General features: G+C 50.4%; 1 protein-coding gene across 1 annotated transcript in view; it reads left to right on the top strand.

The window, feature by feature from the left end:
- LOC120381684 (zinc finger protein 850-like) overlaps positions 1-20,964 on the top strand; it is a gene marked incomplete at both ends in the record, with an annotated part of 320,266 nt that overhangs the window by 214,156 nt on the left and 85,146 nt on the right. Inside the window, one exon of the mRNA XM_039499810.1 lies at positions 11,507-11,912. Coding sequence (XP_039355744.1) covers positions 11,507-11,912 — 406 coding nt within the window. The remainder of the gene's footprint in view (positions 1-11,506; positions 11,913-20,964) is intronic.

The following is a 20,964-nucleotide window of genomic DNA, read 5'->3' as shown; positions in this document are numbered from 1 at the left end:
AGCACTTTATTCAGGTAATTCAGTGTCTGAAATTCAAGATCTGATGGTTAGTTTGAAAATCAGGGCTCTTGGTCCTATTCCCAACTCTACACTGACTGGCTGTGTGACTTTGTGACAACTCAATTCTCCTTTCAGCCTCAGCTTCTCCTCTTCAAGTAGGGATAATAATGATCCGCTCCTACCTACTTCACAGTGCATGGAGGCAGGGTCGGCCTCTAGGTTTTTTGCTGCCCTAAGAAAAAATTTTGGCTGCCCTATGCCAGCCCTGGGCTCCCCTCACACCCTCCTGCTGCCCGGAGCCCTGGGCTCCCCTGCACCTGCACCTGCTGCTGCCGCAGCCCTGGGGCCTCCCCACACCTGCATCCCCTGCCACCCCACCCCTGGGCTGCCCCCGCAACCCACACCCCTGCCATTCCAGCCCTGGGCTCCCCTACATCCTGTGCTGCCCCAGATCTGCCTCCCTTCCCCTCACACCAATGCTCCCTAACCCACACAACCCCTGCTGCCTCAGGCCTGGGTGCTCCCGCCACCTGTACCTCCTCCTTCCACCCCAGCCCTGGGTCACTGGTAACTCGCCTCCCAGGATGGGTCATTCAGCAGGAATTTTGGATGTGCACAGAACACAGACAGGATTGGTTCCCATATAGTTACAGAACTGCAGTAAAATGGAACAATTTTCAGCATGTGTGACTGGAGGATATCTGATGCATATTATAAGACTGTCCTCCATAAATGAGGAAAAGTTGAGGTGCCTTTATTATTCTTTGTTCCACTCCTTCTTCTTCTGGGAATTTGCCAATGCAATATCACTGTCTTCCTTTCAAACAAACAAACTAGAAAAAATGGCAATGGCTGCTGAAAATAGCAATTCCAGTCCTAATAACCCCTGGGAAGCATTTCTTGCTCAATTTTATCCTACTTTTGTACAGCAAATAACAGTGGATCAGGATATTTGCCCAAATTGAGCTTGAGCACTCCTGAATTTTGAGGTGTTCAGATCTGGAAGGCAGGTGCTAGATCTCTCTTCTGAACATTAGCTAAATCTGGGAAAGGAAAAGTCAGACTCCTCTGCTTCCATGACTCAGAAGGGGAAATCCTCCTACATGCCTGGTACTGTATCTAGATGTAAGTGGGGGAATGGTCCTGCTATTGTGGGGAACTTTCTGGCTTCTGCACTACCCCGGTGAAGTGGGCTGGCAAAAGGATCTGAGTCCTCACTCCCACTTCCTTACCCAGAGGCCTCCCTGCTCCTTGAGGACTCCCTTCCACCTCCTGTCTGGCAGAGTCCTCATAACCCCAACAAGCCTGGGCCCAGTGGTTCCTGGGGACTTGACTCCCAACCCTGCTGTGGTCACCCAGGACAGGGCTAGTGTCCTCTCTTTGCACTGCGCACCTCCCTGACCCACTGATCACATCATTCTCATACAATTCTAAAGCAAATACAAGTTATTTAATTAACAATAAAAATTTAAAAAAATAAGAAAATGGGAAAGGTTAAAGGAAAAACACATCACCCCTGCCTCTGTGGCAGGGACCATCACAAAAGTGTCTCTGGACATCAGGCACTTTACAGTCTGTTCCTTGCAGGTCCCAGGCCGCCTCCTCAGGCCCTGGCTGTGCTGCAGTGGACGCCTGCAGGTTGACACTTGCTCTGGCGGTGTGGCCACACACTCAGGCTCTGGGTGGCAGGACCTCTCCCCAGCATCACCCCGCCCTGTCAGGGTTACGATCCCCTCCAGGTTTGGCCTGCAGGGCCTCTTGGCTGAGGCGTCTCCCTGTGCTGGGCCCACTGCCCAGGTCCCCTCGCCTCCCCAGCTGCTCACCGCACCCAGCTCCGGACTGCTCCAGCTCCGCTCTGCCTCAGCACGGCTGCTGCTGCTGCTCTGCCTTCAGCTCCTGGGCTGCTTGTCTGGCCTCTCTGGCTCCAGTTGTTACAGCTCTGCTCCCAGGGCAGGGCTGCTCTCTCTGGGCTGTGCTCTGGCTTTGGGGCTGCAGCTCTGCTACCATCAGCTCAGCTTGGGTCCCTGCTCTCTCCTTAGCTCGGCCCCACTCCATGTGACTCAGACAATTCCAGCTCACAGGGAGGACGGGACCCCCCTGGCCTCCTGACTCCTTGAATAGCCTGCCCGCCCTGTCAATCAGGCTGACCTGGAGCATTGGCCTCTCCACATTGTTCCTGGGGACTGTCAGTCTCAGGCTCCTGATGTCCCATCGACCCTCCCCTTTAGTGCTGGGAGCTAGCAACCAAACACCCCCACTGAATGTTAGTAAGGGGGCAACAGTCCCCTTACATAAAGCATCTAAATCCCCTGGGCACAGCTCGCCAGGGCACAGCTTGGGAGCTACACTGGGAATAGATCCTGCAGGAAATCCCTTCCCCCCTCTGCTAGCTTGAGTTTTGTTACAGCCCTGGAAATAATCCCGCTGCCTGCACGTGTTCCGCAGAGAACAGAGGAGCAAATTCTCTCCCTGTTCCCCCTTCCACAGCCATTAAAGGAAGGAATAAACCCCCAGCAGCGCCCTGCCCCACAGAGTCCCCCTGTGTAAGGAGAGATGTGCAGTGACTAGGGCTCCAGCTCAGCATCACCAGGTTTATATAACTTTTGGTGATGCCCCAGAACTGGTCCAAGTCTTGTCTGTCCTTCCTCACCGCCCCCAAAGCTGTGGGAGGAGTTTGGGTACTTGAGGTGCAGGCTCTGGGCTGGGCTGGGGGCTGGGGGGCTGGGGAGGCCGGGGGTGGACCCTGGGAGGGAGTTTGGATGTGGGCTCTGGGCTGGGGCAGGGAGTTGGGGGGCAGTGGTGGGTTCTGGGAGGGAGTTTGGGTGTGGGCGGGGTGTGGGATCTGGGCTGTGGCAGAGGGTTGGGGTGTGGCACCTATTTTGGGCAGCTCCCGAAAGTGACCCACACCCCCATCTGGCAGCAACACCTACATGGAGGAGGCCCAGGGGGCGTGGGTCTCCTGGCACCACTGCCCACTGGCACCACCCTTGCAGCTCCCATTGCCGCAGTTCCAATGGCAGAGTTGGCACTTGGGGTGGGGCCAGCGTGCGAGAGACACACCCCACGGGGGCCGCAGGGATGTGCCAGATGCTTCTGGGAGTGGTGCGCCGTGCGGAGCGAGGGTGGGCAGGAATCCACTTTAGTCCCGCTGTGCTTCCGGTAGTGGTGGCAGGAGCCCCCAGGCCCTTTCAAATCGCCCGGGGCCAGCTGCTCAGGCTTTCTGACTTCTTGATGGGGAAGCAAAGGGAAGGCACATGTGCCCCTCATGAGCAGTTCTGGGGAGTCTTTTTGGGGCTCCTGGAGTAGGCAGCAGAGAGGTGCAGCCCCACCACCAAGTCTGTTTCACTGGAGGAGAGTGGGGCTGCAGGTGATCTCCCACCTCCATGTATCCAGCAGCCTGTGCTCCCCCCTGCAATTCTGGAGCCTCCAAATTTATATATTGACAAATAAAATTTGCAGAATATTAAAAGATTGTGCACAGAATTTTTTTGGTGCAGAATCTCATCAGGAGTGAGACTGACTCATTGAACCTCCTTGGATTGTCACTGCTTGGTGAACCACTCAGCCACCACACCAATGCACAGAGCGTGCAAGCCCCACTGCTATGTGGGGCTGGGGCTGGGTCAGGTCATACACATTCAGTCTGTGCGCTCCCCGCTACAAACCACTGCTGATTTCCCAGTTAGGACATTAGCTGTTACCGATAAGGTTTGTCTGTGTTTTTTTTTTTAATCTCATTGTTAGGTGTAAGAAGTATAAACTGTTCAATATGTTCAATTAGTTGGTTAATAAGATGTTTATGAAGTAAATCACTGGCTTTAAAATAAGATCCAATCTGGAGCATATGAACTATTGACCCCTGGACTCCATCTCTGAGAGGGGACTTGTTTAGCATCAGGGGACAGGCTCAAACCAGTCCAAACCGGTTTTTCCCGCCAAAACCAGCCCTCAGTGTTCCATCTCCTCAGCACTTTTCCCGCCACAGAAGTGATATAAGGACGTGCTCAGGGCCTGCACGGGGCCGTCCCCCCCAGCGACGGCCCCTCCACGGTCGGGTCTTCCCAGCGCTCCCGAGCCGGAGAGTGACGAGCCCCCTGGGTCCCGCCGTGAGACTGAGGAACAGGAGGCCTGTCACCCCCATTCCTGCCGTCCTGCATCCCTGGTGTCCAGCCTCCCACGGAGCCCCCCGGGGAGTGAGAGACCCCGGGGGCACTGGGGCTGGGCAGGAAAGTGACTCTGCCCCAGGAACCTGGGAGAAGCCTCAGAGCTGCCTCAGCCCCAGTGGGATTTGGGGGCAGAGACTGGGGCCTGGCGGGGGGGATCCCCTGTGGTGTGGGGGAGATGGGGGTGTCAGGCAGGAGGAGAAGCCGGAGTTGTGGGGAGGGAAGGTCAGTGGGACGTGGGGGTTGAACTGTCTCTGGGCAGCCAGAGAATTCCCGGGGGGGGGGAGTGGCGGGCGGGGGGGGGGTTAATTGGATCCTGTCCCTGTTTGTGCCACTTGCCTCTCGCCCCCGATACAAATTCTCTCTAGTTCTGCCCCTTTTCTCTCTCAGTGTCTCACATGGGCTATAAAATCTGGGGCGATTTCCCCCTTTCCTCCAATGAGCAGCTCTCCCGTCCCCCCCCGATTTCCCCCGGTCTCCCCCTGGGTCGCAAACGTCAGGTTAAAATCTTCTCTAGTGAGGAGCATTTTCCCACCCGTTTCATCTGCAGCGATTTGTCCTTGTGTAGGTGGGAAATTGTTGCCCTGAGTCATTCCCCAGCACATGGCTGCCCCTGGAGTGGGGGTGGGATGGCTCAGTGGTTTGAGCACTGGCCTGCTAAACCCAGGGCTGGGAGCTGACTCCTTGAGGGGGCCATTTGGGGATTTAGTTGGGGATTGGTCCTGCTTTGAGCAGGGGATTGGACTAGACACCTCCTGAGGTCCTGATATTCTAGGAGATGCCGGGTCTCTGCTAGGGCAGGGAAGGGCAGCGCACGTGTCCCCCGTGGGGACTGCCCAGACCCCAGTTTCCCAATCCCAATTGTTGCCCCCTAACTACCAACACAGTTACCCCCAACCATCAGTTGCCAGTCACCCGCCCGTCCCCCACTGCTGCCCCCTTCCTTTATCCAGGGACCTTTCAGCTCCCCCTCCCCCTCCCTTTTAATCAGCTCCTCAAAGGGCTCCCTGCTGCCCATGGGAATGGTGGGGGAACCATTACTTTGTGTTTATGTATTGGACAGTCGTATAAAATCCAGTCCAACAGTCCTGCTTTTCCACTAGTTCGTTAACAACAGTATAAAATCCCCTCAGATCTTGGTGTTTTTCTCTCATGTTATCAAATACGCAGTTTGTGACACATTTTCTTTGCAAATCTCAAAGATTCATATAAAATAACCTAAACGTTTGCCCCACTTCTCTCTAGTTGTCTATTTCTAATTGAATATGCCCTGAGATTTCCCCCTGTCTCTCTAATTATAAAATACCAAGAAAATCTCAGATTTACACCTTTTCTTAGATTCTTGAACCTGGATATAAAATGTTTGCAAATGTTGCCCATTTCCTATTTATTCATTTATCAAATATTGATGTGAAACACTCAGATTTTGCCTGCTATGAACTGATATAAAATCCCTCTGATTTTCCACTTTCCTCTCTCTAATTTGCAAAATGGATCCAAAATCTCTCAGATTTCCACCCTTTCTCTTTCATTTCTGAACGTTGCTCTCAAAGCTCATGTTTTGCCTTTTCTGTCATTATCAAATGTCAGTTAAAAATCATCTCGGGTTTGGGGCTGTTCCCCATGTTTCTAAATCCCAGCAACTTCTTCCTTCGAGGGAACCTGTTGCCCTGAGTTCTTCTCCATCCTGGAGGTCACAGGGGGTTAAATTGCCCAGAGATCATCTTTCCCGACTCCTTTGTGAATCATTTGGTCCCTCCTTTATCTCTGTTAAAATGTTTGCCGAAGAAAGAGACCAGCCAGATATTTAATACACTTCAAAGCCAGAGGTCTCCCCCTGTTTGGGGATCAGTGGTTCCCAGCTGATAACAGGAGAGTTGTCTGGACTCTTTTCTTTTCTCCAGCTGGCACGGGATGAGGAGGTCACTCTGAGTGCAGTGTGAGTTGAGAAGTATCCCAAACCCCATGGCAAATGGCCTCTGTGAGGGGTTGATTCCGCAGTGCTAAGATGCAGCCACCTCTGGGGTAGATCCATGGTGGCCATTATTTGCTAGTGACAGGCATGGACATTTCTTACCTATTTTGTCCCTCCAGGCCTTCCATACTCCTGTTCAACAGACATCCCCAGGGCTCCCTCTGCCTGTGTGACTGGCCAGCAGGGCGGTGGTCACTTTCTGTCCACTTATCAAATACTGTGAGGTAACAGTGTTGCAGGGTGGGGGTGGGGCTTTGTGGGAGATAGCAGCTGAAGGGGATTGTGGTGGGGCGAGGCCTCTGGGTGGCTGGGCAGGGGGTACCCTAGTGAGGTTGGTGGGTTCTAGAGATTTGGGGTTTCAGGGGTGGGTGTGATGTGCCCAGCCCTGAGGCTGTGGGTCCTGAAGGTGGGTATCGCTAGGGCCTATTGGCTGCAGAACAGCCGGGTGGGCGTCTCTTGGGAGGCGGGACGGGGTTAGAGGAGCCTGGTGCTGTGCCAGGGCTCTGTCTGGGCTTCCCGGCTGGCTCCTGGGATCGTTGCCATGCCCAGTGCACAGCGTGTGTGGGAGAATCCCGGCGCTAGGCCAGGGGTGCCAGGAAGCAGAGTGAGGTCCTGCTGGGTGGAGGAGGGGGTCCCAGGCAAATGGCAGGGCAGATCCTGCTGGGGGGGGGAGTCCTAGGCAGGCAGTGAGGGACTGAGTTCCCAGTGGGGGTCCCTTTTGGGGGGTCTCTGGCTGTTGGGATCTCTTGGTGGGGAACCCTTTGGGATTCCCAACCTGGCAATGAAGGTCTGGTGGGGTTCTCTGGCCGGTGGGGCTCTGAGGGGTATCTGGTCCCTGGCCAGGGCCTCTGGGGCTGGGTCCCAGGAGTATCTGGGGGTGGCTGGCTGGGGCTCTGGGGGCTGCTCCTGACCTTTCTTCTTCTCCCTGATTAGCTTATGCCAGAATCCTGGCTCCAAGCACTGCCCGACACTCCCCGGCCAGGCCCAATCACCGTGATAACTTTCTAGCCACTTATCAGACACTGTGAGGTGAAATCACAGATTTTTCCTCTTCTCCTCTTGAAAACTGCAGGAACTTCCAGTTCCATGGTCCTAGATTGTCCAGTCCATTGTCCTAGATCTGGGGTGAGGGAGGTGGGAGGGGATCAGCACTGCCGCACAATGGTCCCTTCCACAGCGTTCTGGACTCATTCTTTCTGAACTCTGGTTTCATTGAGACCATTGTTAATCCAGAGTCACTGTATGGAAAGACAAGGAGTGACTCTGGATGGACAGTGGGGCAAATGTGATCAGCAATTCTCCCTGTGAGGAGGGGCTCTCATTAGCTGCTCTCCCCAGAGAGCTAAAGGAGGGAAGCTGCTCAAACGCTCTATCCCTCTCTGCTCAGGATACTGGGGTTCAGCTTCCTGGGTCAGACGCTGCAGCCTCCATTGTGATCTGGGAGACCAGGCGTAGCAGCTGCTGCTCCCCCAGCGGGGTTCTGTGCTGGGAAGTGACCTTAATTAAAGCTGCTTCTCTGCCTGGCCCAGGGGATGACTTTCTCCAGCTGGTCCTAGCCCCCTAGGGCAGCCCTGGGCCCTGTTAATACTAAATTCTGAGCCAGAGTCTCCAGGTAACTGAAGACCTCAGGCAAGAAAGTGACTCTGCACAAACAGCCCCTCCTCGTTTCTCCTCCCAGTAGCAATTGCCAGGAGAAAATCCAGCCATGGGAGAGCAAAGCCCCCAGGAATGGGACTGTCCCAGCCAGAGGGGCAGGGAGAGAGGACGGGAAGGAGAGACTGAAAGGGGCAGTGGTAGAAATGAGGGGGAGAGATTTCCAGCTATCTAGTCCACCCAGACACATGTATTGCTGCATCCCTGGGCAGAACCACCTTCCAGTGGACAAAACAAGGATCAGACAGAGGAAAAGCCAGTTCCTGACTCCATATTCCCCCTGCTGGGGTGTGGCTGCCGTGGGGTCAGTGTCCGAGGGAATCCCCCACAGTGACTCCTTTGGTTCTGCTCTTTTCTAGCCTTGTGTTCAGAGACTTTGTTAGGGGGTGAGGGGAGGGAGAAGGGAGGTTAAAAATGTGTCTGGGCTTAGCCTGGCAGGAGGGGCCAGGTCAACATTGTAATAAACAGACTGAGCATTTCCCAGCATGGCAGAATCTAGGGTGTCTGTCTGCAGGGAAGGGGCCTGGGGAAATTCTGATGTGAAATTAACTAAAACCAGTTCTGAAACGCCCACAACTGCCCTTCTCCCCCAGACAGGCTGCAGAATGACGTCCATGTTTTGCTCCAGCTCATCCCAGCCTGGCGTGGGACAGAGAAGAGAAATGGCTGCAGTGGAGCCAACTCAGGTAGAGATTATCGGGGGGTTGCTGGTGGGTTCCTGCTGGAGGAGAGGGAGAGCAAATACACCGGAGATGGGAAGGTTTGCACAGTCTGGTTTGGAGGTTGGAGCGGGGCAGGAAATTCACAGCGTGGGGAAAGGAGGAGGCCAGGGTGTGGCAAACCTGCTGGGAGTTATTTAATAAGTGGCCTAGATTCTAGGAACAGACCCAGGAGGTTTGGAGGTGGAAATGCCCTAATTTGTGAAGAAAGAAAATAGCCCACCTCCATGGAGCTAGTTAAACTGACCAGACTCCCAGTGCTGGAGCCTGAGCTCACTAACCAGCGGCTGCTGTGAGATATGAAAGGGGCACCCATGAGTCAGGCTTATTGAGCTGCCTCTTCCTTCATATCTCGCTCCTCACAATGAGGAGGTTATTGGGCTTCCTACCAGGGAGTTTTCCTGAACCCTGCTAGGGCTCCATCTCCTGAATCAGTCGGTGGCTAGTAGGTGTGTGATGGATCTGCTGGGAGAGACAAGGGGCTCTCTCTTCGTCCCCTCACCCTGGTGTTTGCTGGATACGCTGAGCGGGGTGGGGGTGGGACTCTGTTGACTGCGATCCACCCAGAGCTTTCATTTGATTCGCTCCTCTCTGCCACAAATGGTGGGGCTGTGAGTGGGGAAAGAGGTCCTGAGTGTGGGACTCTTGCTCTTTCAGGGGCCGGTGACCTTCGAGGAGGTGGCTGTGCATTTCACCAGGGAAGAGTGGGCTCTGCTGGACTCCGCTCAGAGAGCCCTCTACTGGGATGTCATGCAGGAGAACTATGAGAATGTGACCTCGCTGGGTAAGGGTTCCTGTTCCCTCTGTTCTTTCAAATGATACCTCACAAGCCATACTGTGTACAAAATTGATCATAATTTTCTAGAAGAGTGAACACAGGGGTGTAGACAGATACAGTGTCTGTGTGTGTGTGTGTGTGTGTGTGTTCCCAGCAGATATGTGGGTATTTCAATCCCTCACAAGCATAGTGTTTGGCATCTTCAAGGACCTGGGGAACTGGTCCTGGGAATTCACTGGTTTACCAAGTGTGACACTGTATGGAATTATGAGACATTTTGGTATTAATAATAAAATAATAATATAATCTGATAAAATTGCAATGAATCGTGCTAGATATGCCATGTAAGGTGTCAGTGAAAATGTTATGATTTGCCAAGTATGATAATTTTGTTTCTATGTTTGTATCACCTTTGTATTGTGAGTTATAGATATGTAGGGTATATCTGTATTTCCAGACTTGTGCAATGTTTCTGGGTGACACCCCAGATATATTGGCATCAGCACTGCCCCTGTTTGATGGCCCATTGAGAGTCATCAGCTGTACAATGAGCCCATGGAAAGGACCAAGGGATACACCTATTGAGTCAGCAAGACATGCCGGGTATGCCTGTGTAATGAGAACTTCAAGGCTTTTCCATGCCACATGCTGTGAATCTTGTATTTGGGACACAGGAAGTACAGGCCACATGGCAAAAGGAATGTAAAGGGCAGCTGCATCATCTCCATTTTGTCTTCATTCCCCCTTCCTACCTCTGGAGCAACTCCTCTACAAACTGAACCCTGGAACAAAGGACTGAATGACTCATCCAAGCTATGGATGTGTTCCAGACGGACTTTCAAGCCAGCAACTCACCAATACTGCTAAGAACCTGATATATCCATTTTGGAATGTATCTGACTGCTTTCCCATTTAACTTCTTTCTGTCTTTCTTTCATTTAAACCTTTAGTTTAGATGCTAAAGGATTGGCTGGAAGGATGGAATTTTGGGTAATATCCAAACCTATACTGACCTGGTGATGTGGGTGACCCTTTGGGGTCAGAGGAACACTTTGTTTATGTGAGCAGAGTTTTTAAATAACCTCTCACTGTACTGGACCTCGCTGCTGATTAGGAGTCAGAGATCCGGGATTCAATAATGGGGGCTGTGTGATTTCTTTTTTCAGCTTCTCGATAACCCAGTTGGTGACTGGTCAGTGAGTTTAACTTCAGTGTTAACCAGCAGTTCTGGGAGCATCTGCTCTCCCTTTTCAGCCTGCCCTAACTTTGGCATTTTCAGTGAGAACTGCCCCTGGCCCACCAGGCCACACTAAGCACTGTAGTTAAATTAATAGAATGTTTGTTTTTTTATGACCAAGTCTTATGAAATCAACTGAACTCCTTTGTTTTCTTTCATCTGAGCAGGGTTTCTAGTTTTCCAGCGTGATGTGATCTCCCAGCTGGAACAAGGGGAAGAGCCATGGGTCCCAGACCTCCAGGGTGCAGAGGAAAGAGAGATCCCGAGAACTCCTGCACAGGTGAGGAAACATTAAACCACCTCAGAATCTGTAAGTGCCTGAAGGAAACATCTGGAATGCCCAACAAAGCCCTTGGGAGGTCTCTCAGTTCATTATTGTCCCTAGCAGGGGTCGTATCCTCAGGGTAACTATAGCTCATGGCTTCCTATAGATCCTAGCAGACACCAGGCAGTAGCTTCCTCCCTTCCCCCTGCGTATTTGGATGGGATGTGAAGGCTGAATTGATCCCCTCCTCTCTTATTTGGGGAAGAGTTTGGGGAGTTCAGCTCCTGATTTTTATTTGACCTGTCTTCAGCATTTGTTTTTGTTTGGTCTTCCCCTTTCCATCCCTGTCTGAGGTTTCTGTCTCTATCGCAGCAGGTAATGCAATGGCATGTGAGAAAGAGGAGCAGAATTCTCAGCCTGAAAATGTTGAGCCAGTGGGTAAAAACAGAACATTATCTCAAAGATCGAAAAGGAATGTGTCCAGGAGTCATGAGCAGGGAAAATCCTGGGAGATTCAGCACAGACCAAAAACAGATCAAGGAAACCAGCCAGGGAAGAAAGTGGATAAATTTATTACCTGTTGGGGAACTCAGAAGGTCCTCATAGAAACCACAACACAGCAGGATATCCTCAGCCGAAAGAGAAAAAATACATGCAGGGAGCGTGGAAAAACCTTCTCTCACAGCTCAGCCCTTTCTGTACATCAGAGAATCCACACAGGGGAAAAGCCCTATGAATGCAGTGAGTGTGGGAAAAGCTTCACTCAAAGATCAGCCCTTTCTGTACATCAGAGAATCCACACAGGGGAAAGGCCCTTTGAATGCCATGAGTGTGGGAAAAGCTTCACTAGCAGCTCAGACCTTTCTAAACATCAGAGAATCCACACAGGGGAAAAGCCCTATGAATGCAGTGAGTGTGGGAAAAGCTTCACTCAAAGATCAGCCCTTTCTAAACATCAGAGAATCCACACAGGGGAAAGGCCCTTTGAATGCCGTGAGTGTGGGAAAAGCTTCACTAGCAGCTCAGACCTTTGTAGACATCAGAGAATCCACACAGGGGACAGGCCCTATGAATGCACTGAGTGCGGGAAAACCTTCAATCGCAGTTCGCACCTTATTAGGCATCAAACAATCCACGGAGGAGAGAGGCCCTATGAATGCCGTGAGTGTGGAAAATGCTTCACTAGCAGCTCAAACCTTAGATTTAATTTACCCTGGTTCCTCAACTGTTGCTACAGCTCTAGTACCCATCAATCCAAAGACTGAGAGAAATGTAGAGTTCCAACCATTGTCCTTTTAGTATCTTATTGTTCCTCTCTCTGTTTTTTGTGCTGGCCTTTCTATTCTATCATTTTCTGCCTTTGTTTAGTGGTAACAGTTGGTTTCCATCACTCACGTTTATTTGTTTAAATCTCTATCCGTTGTTAAATAAAATTTTTTGCTTGTTCGATAACTGTACTCAGGTGGTGTGTGAGATACAGTAGCAATGGTCCACAGTAAAACTAGTAACCTGGGATACTTGGGGAAGAGAGGATCTGGGATTTCACCGAGTATCTGGTGATCTGGGCTGGACCCCAGAGGGGGACACATTGAAGGAACTCAAGGGTTAAGGTGGCTGCTGTAGCTCAGAGGCGGGTCCTTGAGTTCCAGCAGGCTGGTGAGTTTGGTCACTAACATCCAGCTGCCAAATGCAAAACTCCTCTTCCTTGTGGCAGGTGGCAACAAGGAGACTCACAGCCCTCAGCACCCTGAGAGGGTCACAATGTGTCTCTATGTTGATCCACCTGTCAAATTCACACAGGGAAAGCGCCCGATAGCACAAAACTCTGCCCTATGAAATCATGGAACATGTGCTCTTCGCTCTGTGAAAGCATGTAAAGAATCCAAGCGCTGGAGGACAGGGTTTGGGTCCAGAGTGACCTAGACAAATTGGAGGATTGGGCCAAAAGAAATCTGAGGAGGTTCAACAGGAGAAGTGCAGAGTCCTGCACTTAGGAGGGAAGAATCCCAGGCACTGCCACAGACTGGGGACTGACTGAGTGAGGGGGGTTTCATAGCAGCCTTCAACTACCTGAAAGAGCAGCAGTGTGGGCTTTCTCCTGGCCACTTTTGCTGGGCTGGGCAGGCGTCCTGGAGGCCTTTCTAGAAGAGAATTGGGAACTGAGTTAGGAAAACCAATGTGAAAACCAGAACCTCAGGTTTAGACTCATTTATTTATAATATTAAATCTTCAATTCTAGTGTCACAATCAATACAATTGCTTCAGCCTGATAGTTGCCCAAAGAGAAACTTAACATCTCTCCAAGGGGAGTGGAGAGAAAACACTTTTCAGAGTCCAAGAGAGACAAGGCGGGTGAGGGTAAGAGCTTGCAGAGGACCAACCTCTGTTGGTGAAAGAGACAAGCTGTGGAGCTAACCCAGCACCCTTCTTCAGTTCTGTGTAGCCTGGAAGGTCGTCTCCTCCATAACCAGCCGTTAGAACATAAGAACAGCCACACTGAGTCAGACCAGTTCATCTCACCCACTCTCCCGAAAGTGGCCAATGCCCGGCGCCCCAGAGGACCCCTGGGACCAACATGGATACAACACCACCACAAACAAGGTTAAAAGTCAATGCACAGGGAAGAAGGATCTTGTGTTTCATTCCTTATGTCCTAGTCCCATCATGTGGCCATTTCCTTTTCTTCCTTTCTGTTAAAAGCTTTGGTGTTTTGCACAGAAACATTATTTCCCCAGGAGAGACCCAGGAGTGGGGGCTGCATTCCTGTACCAAACAGTCACTGGAAGGGGGCAGACAAAGGCCTTTAGGACGAGGCGTCCGTCACTGTCAAAAGATCATCTCCCTCCTGCAGGTCACTGGCAGCCTGAATTTGTTCCTTATCCTCCCAGAGTCTGGGGGCTGGAATCAGCACTACCCAGCCCCTCCGTACGTAGCAGGAACAAACACAAACCTGGTCTTTAAAACAAGCTGTCCCCTTCCTTCTCAGGAAAGATTTTTCTATGATTGAAGTTGAGCTTCAGTTCCGCTCTCCTAGGGCTGGGGCTGGTGTGGGGCCAGCTCCCAATGAGCTCTGTTTTCACCATTGCCCCCTTTCAGTCACTCTGGGATGGTAACTCTGCTCTCAGCTGTCAGGCAGCTTCCAGCCCATCCACCCTGCTCACTAACTCTGTGGTCATGTGTCACTCCCTCTGCCAGCACTCACAGCTTGCAGAAAAACTACTCCTGCCAGCTGCATTGGTGGTATAGTGGTGTGTGTAGGTGCTTTCCAAGCAGTTGATCTGGGTTTGGTTCCCAGCCAATGCAATAATGGCTTTTCTCTTTTGTTGTTTCCTCATCTGGAAGTGGTTTAATTTCAGTCACATTGTGTTACAATCACATTATCTATAGAATGAGACAATAAATGCGTCAAAGTCCAGCAGGTCATGCAGGTGCTGTGGTATGGCCCCTTTCTGAGGGCCTGGAACACCCATTGCACATCTTCCTCTCTCCACTGTTGAAGAGCAGAGCTAATTTTGATTCCCTTAGGAGTCCATCTAGAGGCTGCTAAGCTGAATTCATGTTGGCCCAGTAGCCAGCACTGGGGCTCCCCTACTAAGAGCTAAAATCACTAAAAGAGCTGAACTTACTGAGCTGAGATCACTGAGTGCTGTATTAACTAGTGGGGGAGCCTGAAGATCTCTCGCTAAGCGGCTGGCAGAGTTGAGCAGTTGGCAGCGTGTTGGAGCAGCCCATGGAACAGAGCGGAGTGGAGCAGTTTGCGGGGATGGCTGGAGCGGCTCACGGGTCGGCTGGAGGAGCGGCACAGCTGGTGGAGTGGAGCTGGTTGGGGTGAAGGCTGCAGCAGAACTCCACGGAGAGGTGGAGCAGTTGGCCCTGGCCCACGTAAGGTGCCCCTTAACACCCTGTGTGTGTCTCCCCACTCCATCTCCACCCGTGCTGGGGGGTAAAACTCTGCAGATAATCTTTTGAACTCGGGGGTGACACTGACCAGAGACTTTCGGGTTGTTGGACTTTGGGGTGATTGGACTTAAGACCCTAAGGGGGAAAGGACATTGCCAAACATACTTGGAGATGGGTTTTTGTTGCTTATGGTTTGTGTTATAATCCTATTTGTGGTGTTTCTCCAATGTGATGCCGCATTGTTTCCCTCCTTTATTAAAAGGATTTTGCTACACTCAGATGCCGTGCTTGCGAGAGGGGAAGTATTGCCTCCTAGAGGCACCCGGGGGGTGGTATGTAATTGTCCCAGGTCACTGGGTGGGGGCTCGAGCCGGTTTTGCATTGTGTTGTTGAAACGGAACCCCTGGATACTGAACCCAGCCCTTGATGCTGCCAACTCAGAGGGGCAGAAGGGTTACATTTATATTAAACACCTACTATACATAATAAAATAAATCTGACAGAAACAAAACCTAGGAAAAGTTTATTCTTTCTGCGTCTTATTTAAAGTTTTACAGTAATCTCTTGCTTCAGAATGCCTCAGGAGTCACCCATACTGTTTGCAATAGGATTCAGCATGTGGCTTGGCAGCTGACTCTTTACTGATTCCTGAACAGCTGGTAGCTCAATATTAATCTGAGATAGATCCTATATGCAGAAGCACAACTCTGTATATATAGGGAGGGGGGGATTATTGACCTTTGTGTATATGTAATAGTTTTTGGTGTTTGTAAGACAAGGTATAATAAAGAACTGTGGAAAAGTTCCTGTTTGGTGTGAGAGATGTTACCTATACCTAAATGCACTCCTTCCCACTCCCAGCCCTATGCATGCTGGCTTGGGAATATCACTACTGTAGTGTCAGCTTTTAAGAGAGCTTCACATGCAGAGCCGTCACTAGGGATTTTTGCACACAAGGCAAGGAACAGAGGCAGCATGTCTGGCTCTTCCCTATTGGAGGGAAGGATCCACCAACGAATTTCTGCAAAAGAGTCGTATGTGCCGCCCCTCTCCATTGATCACAACCAGTGGCAATTCGGCAACGGGTCCCCCAGTCCCTCTCAGAGGGAAGGACTTGCTGCCGAATTGCCGCTGAAGGAGAGACTTTCTGAGCCCCTCCCTTTCCGTGCCCGAGGCAAGTGCCTCACTCACCTTGCCCTCGTTACGGCAATGTTCACATGCACCACGTCTAGTATTACGGTAAGTTAAAACAAGCTACAGTACATTGGGACATTAATGCTCTATTACAGTGTTTGCATTAGCATATTAAAAGCTATAGCACTGAACAGACGAGTTAGGGCCGGCTTTAGAAAGTTTGGGGCCCACCCAATTCAAACATTTTCGGCAGGGCCCCAGCAGGGATGACTTAAAAAAAGAAAAAAAAAGGTTAAAGAAAAAGCCTTTCCTTTCTTAGCAACCGGTTCCCTATAAAAAGTTCTGATGTAAGGGATGTGCCAGAGTATGTATTTTTGGTACCAATAGGGTTACCATATGTCCATATTTAAAAATTCCTCCCGGACAGCAATTTAAGAACCAAAAAGTCTGACATGTCTGGGAAAATGCGGCTGTATGTTAAACCTACCTACAGTTATTTTTTAAAAAGATGGGACGGAACTAGAAATGAGCTCCATTTCACATGTGTGGGTCCCCGCCACTCCCTGGGAGTGTGCTAGGGTGACCACATGTCCCAATTTTATAGAGACAGTCCCAATTTTGGGGTGATTTTCTTATATAGGATCCTAGTAACCTCCACTCCCTCCTTTATTAAAAGGATTTTGCTACATTCGGACTCTGTGCTTGTGAGTGGGGAAGTATTGCCTCCTAGAGGCGCCCAGGGGGGTGGTATGTAATTGTCCCAGGTCACTGGGTGGGGGCTCGAGCCAGTTTTGCATTGTGTTATTGAAACGGAACCCCTGGATACTGAACCCAGCCCTTGATGCTGCCAACTCAGAGGGGCAGAAGGGTTACACCCCATCCGGAGTTTTCACACTTGCTGTCTGGTCACCCTAGGGTGTGCACATGTGTGGGTACCAGCTGCTCTCTTCTCCCATCATTGACGCAGGTGTGCAGGGTTACTGCCCAGGGAATTGCAGGGCACCAGGGGACATGGGGCTGGCTGCAGGCAGGACAAGGGGTGCAGCAATGGCTGGAGACTGGGGTGGGGTGGGCTGGCTGGCTTCAAGCAGGGCCATAGGGGGGTGCGGCAGGGGTTGGCTGGAGATAGGGCAGGGGGTGCGGGTACAGGGGGTACAGACCACCTGGTATGGTAAGTGCTCCTCCTCCTCCTCCTCCCACCAGGGGCTCCTGTTTCCACAGCCCTGGCCATGTACACAGCTGCCGGAGCCCTGGGAGGTGTCAGGCTCCAGTGGCTATTTAAAGGGCTGGGATGATAGAAGCAATGGGAGCCACGGACTTTTAAGTAGCCCACAGATCCCCACAGCCCTACCCCAGGGCTCCAGCAGTGTGGTTGTGGTGGCAATTTAAAGGGCCCCAGGCCCTTTAAATTGTCCCCTGAGAAGCCGGGCCACCCCGGTACAGTGCATCAACTCTTGCCAATACACCGAACCGGGGCTTGGGCACGGGACCCTCTTAGGGGCAGGGCCCGATTCAGGGGAATTGGTTGAATTGCCCTAAATCCGGCCCTGCCAGTATATCCAGGACATTACTAGCACACTTTTCCCCCACCAATACCTAGTAGTTGCACTGTCATCTCCCATAGCTACTTAAGTTGCAGCTTTATTGTTAAAACTAAATTGGGAAGAAAGACGACTGATTCAGAACTTGTTTAATGGTTACTTTCTTGCTAAAGGGTGTAGTGGGGTGTAGACTTGGAGAGATGAAGGTTTCTATGATGTAGGCAAGATCAAGTATTTTATCCAAAACCAGAATACGAATGGTGCTGGTCTTCTTGGTGTCTGACCTTGAACTATTGTCAAAAGCTTGAGGGTGACCCTTCTCCTTCCTCATATTTTGGTTGAGGATTCCATTGATAAAGGGATTGGCCTCAAATACCTGGTTGTAGGACTCTTCCACGGTGTAGTTTTCATCTTGGGTTGCCCGGTCCTAATTATATTAAAGCATGTACTTTAGTCTTTGTAATTATCTGTTATAACTCAGTAGCTTTTTATGAAGGCAGGAGTAAAATAAAAGTAGCTGCAATAGTTTCATACTTAAATAACACTGAAAATGTACATAATTTAAATCAGACTCCTAATCTTAATTTTTGCTTAATAAATAAATCCATAAGAAAACTATGTTGGGAAACTGCTATAGGGAAGTGCACTTCTCCTTTATAGGTCATAAGGGATCCTATCTGTCTGAAACTGGCTGCTATTTCTTTCTTTGATCTGCAGAATGACTGATGCTTTTCAGACATCAGTTGTGGGTACAGAAGGGTTTCATTGCACCAGCTACTGTTCTCCCTTCTTGTTGTATTGATAGTGGGTGGGTGTGTCTCACCTTTCTTTAAAATCACATATGCTAGGGACAGTCTTGTCCTCTTCTCCTCTCCTGATGTCACTGTAGATGCAGGCAGTGCAAAGTGTACTACAGTCATATAGTATCTCAAATGCAAAGCTGCATTTCAATGATCTGAGGTTTGAAGAACAATGTGGAACTCGCTGTTTTACGGGATGTCTCGATTTCATTCCTGTAGTAACATAACTGGTGATAGGAAAGCAGGGAGAGAGAGAGGTGTGTGCTCTGCAAGGCTGCTGGCAGAGAAGTGAAAATTTACATACTTCTAAATTTAATCCAGAGACTCTCAGGTTTTTCTGCAGTTTCATACCGGAGCTCTGAGCAGTCATACTGCTCTCTTACATACAACGCAACTCCCCCACCTTTTCTGCCCTGCCTGTCCTTCCTGAACAGTTTATATCCATCCATGACAGTACTCCAATCATGTGAGTTATCCCACCAAGTCTCTGTTATTCCAATTACATCATAATTCCCTGACTGTGCCAGGACTTCTAGTTCTCCCTGCTTGTTCCCCAGGCTTCTTGCATTTGTGTATAGGCACTTAAAATAACTCGCTGATTGTCCCGCTTTCTCGGTCTGAGACAGGAGTCCTCCCCTCTTGCAGTCTCCTGCTTGTGCTTCCTCCCGGTATCCCACTTCCCCACTTACCTCGGGGCTTTGGTCTCCTTCCCCCGGTGAACCTAGTTTAAAGCCCTCCCCACTAGGTTAGCCAGCCTGCTTGCAAAGATGCTCTTCCCTCTCTTCGTGAGGTGGAGCCCGTCTCTGCCTAGCAATCCTTCTTCTTGGAAGACCATCCCATTGTCAAAGAATCCAAACCCTTCTCTCCGACACCATCTGCGTAGTCATTTGTTGAAGGCTCTTACCTTCTAAACAGGGACGGCTGTTTTCTAGTAAAATCACTACAAGGGAAGGAGAAAACTCAAAAGAGGTTCCTCCTGACGCTCACGTCCGTGAACCTGAATACTCTCTCAGTCCTCAAAGAGAGACCTGGAGAAGGAGACTTGCTGAAGCAAAGCCACAGGGGTCTCTGAGGTTTCCCTGGCCCTCGCCCCTGTCCTGCCTGGCTGATGTCAGCATCTCTCTGTGAGGTCACCACCTCCCCACCACTTTTCACCAATAGTCTGAGGTCCTGAAAAAGGCCTTTGTGATGTCACTGCCACACCCCTCCCTTGCTGTGCCAATGTCCTGCCCCTGGCCAGGCACTTTGGAGGTTTGAGCTACTCCCTGTGGATCACCCCACTCAAGCTGACTAGACAGGAAAACATCAGACGCTGCTCCCAATGCTACACTCAGTTTTCAGAAATTAGTCGACTTTATGGCCAGAAGAGACCATTAGAGCATCTAATCTGACCCCCTGCATATCACAGGCCTCCTGTATGACACAAGAGCTACTTTGGGGGCAAACACATTCCAGAAAGGCATCTAGTCTTCATGAAATGACATCAGGAGATGGCGAATCCACCACTTTCCTTGGTAGCTTGTTCCTGTGGTCAATTATCCTCGCTGTTGAATATTTGTGCCTTTGTTGTAATATGAATTTGTCTCTTTTCACCTTCCAGCCATTGGGTCTTGTTAGGCCTTTCTCTGCTAGATTCAAGAGCCCTTTAATACCCAATCTTTTCTCTCCATTAATGCACTTCAACACTTCAGTGAAGTCACCTTTCAATCTTCTTTTGATAAGCTGGACAGGTTGAGCTCTTTCAATAGCTCACTAGAAGGTATTTTTCTGCAGCCCTCAGGACATTTGGTGGCTCTTTGCTGCCCCAGCTCCAGTTTCACAACATCTTTTTCAAATGAGGACACCAAAACTGGAGGTAGTATTCCAGTATCAGTCTCACTGATGCCATGTCACCTCCTGTGACGTTACTGACATAATCTGTAACTGTATAGATCACCATTGCGACCGCTGTTCTATATTTGCAGACAATATTGTAGAAAGGTTGTCGTGTAAGGGGGTCTATGGAGAGGTTCTGATTGGCTGATTATAATGATGCTATCTCTAGATGTGTATCATTTTTGTAGTTGATGTTATAAGTATTGGCTCTGTTCTGTCCATATTTCAAACTTGTGCTCTGCTTCTGGGGAACACCCCAGATAAGTTTGTGTCAGTTCTGCCTAGCCTGCTTGATGGCCCATTAAGGACCATCAGCTACACAATCGACCCACTGAGAGAAGGCAGATACGAGGTATGAAGCGCAGAGTCCGGTTCCTCCAGGGAGAGAAGGACATCTTTCTTCTTTCCTTCCTCAACAGCCCCCTTCCCTGGGGAGCCCTTTGCTGGGGTCTGGGTGGGGAACAGCCGTTTCTGAGGATTAATTTCACACCATATTTGGTGTTGATATATAGATTTTACAGCCAGACTAGATCAGTAGGTACCTCTGCTCTGACCTGATTCAGAACAGAGTCCAGAGAATTTTACCCAGTGACTCCTACATCCACCCCAAGATCTTCTGGCTGAACGAGGAGGGTTCATTCAGAAAGTCATCGTGTTTGGGTGTAAAGGTGTGAAATGATGAGGAAATTGCCCCCTCTTTCAAGTTTAAATGTTGTAACTTCTACATCTAGACAGGGGTGGCCAACCTGAGCCTGACAAGGAGCCAGAATTTCCCAGCGTAACTGCCAAACGTGCACCTTTGTATGCAACTACTGAGTCAATTGTGAGCCTCCCCATCATTGTCCTTTGCTCTTAACCCTGAGGCTATTGCCCCATCATTGGGGCCATTTCCCGCCTCTCTTTCATACAGAAGCACAATTTTCT

Source organism: Mauremys reevesii, linkage group 14 (genome assembly GCF_016161935.1).
Source record: "Mauremys reevesii isolate NIE-2019 linkage group 14, ASM1616193v1, whole genome shotgun sequence".
NCBI lineage: Eukaryota > Metazoa > Chordata > Testudines > Geoemydidae > Mauremys > Mauremys reevesii.
The sequence above is the reverse complement of the archived record's forward strand: the minus strand, read 5'-3'. Positions and strand labels throughout refer to the sequence as shown.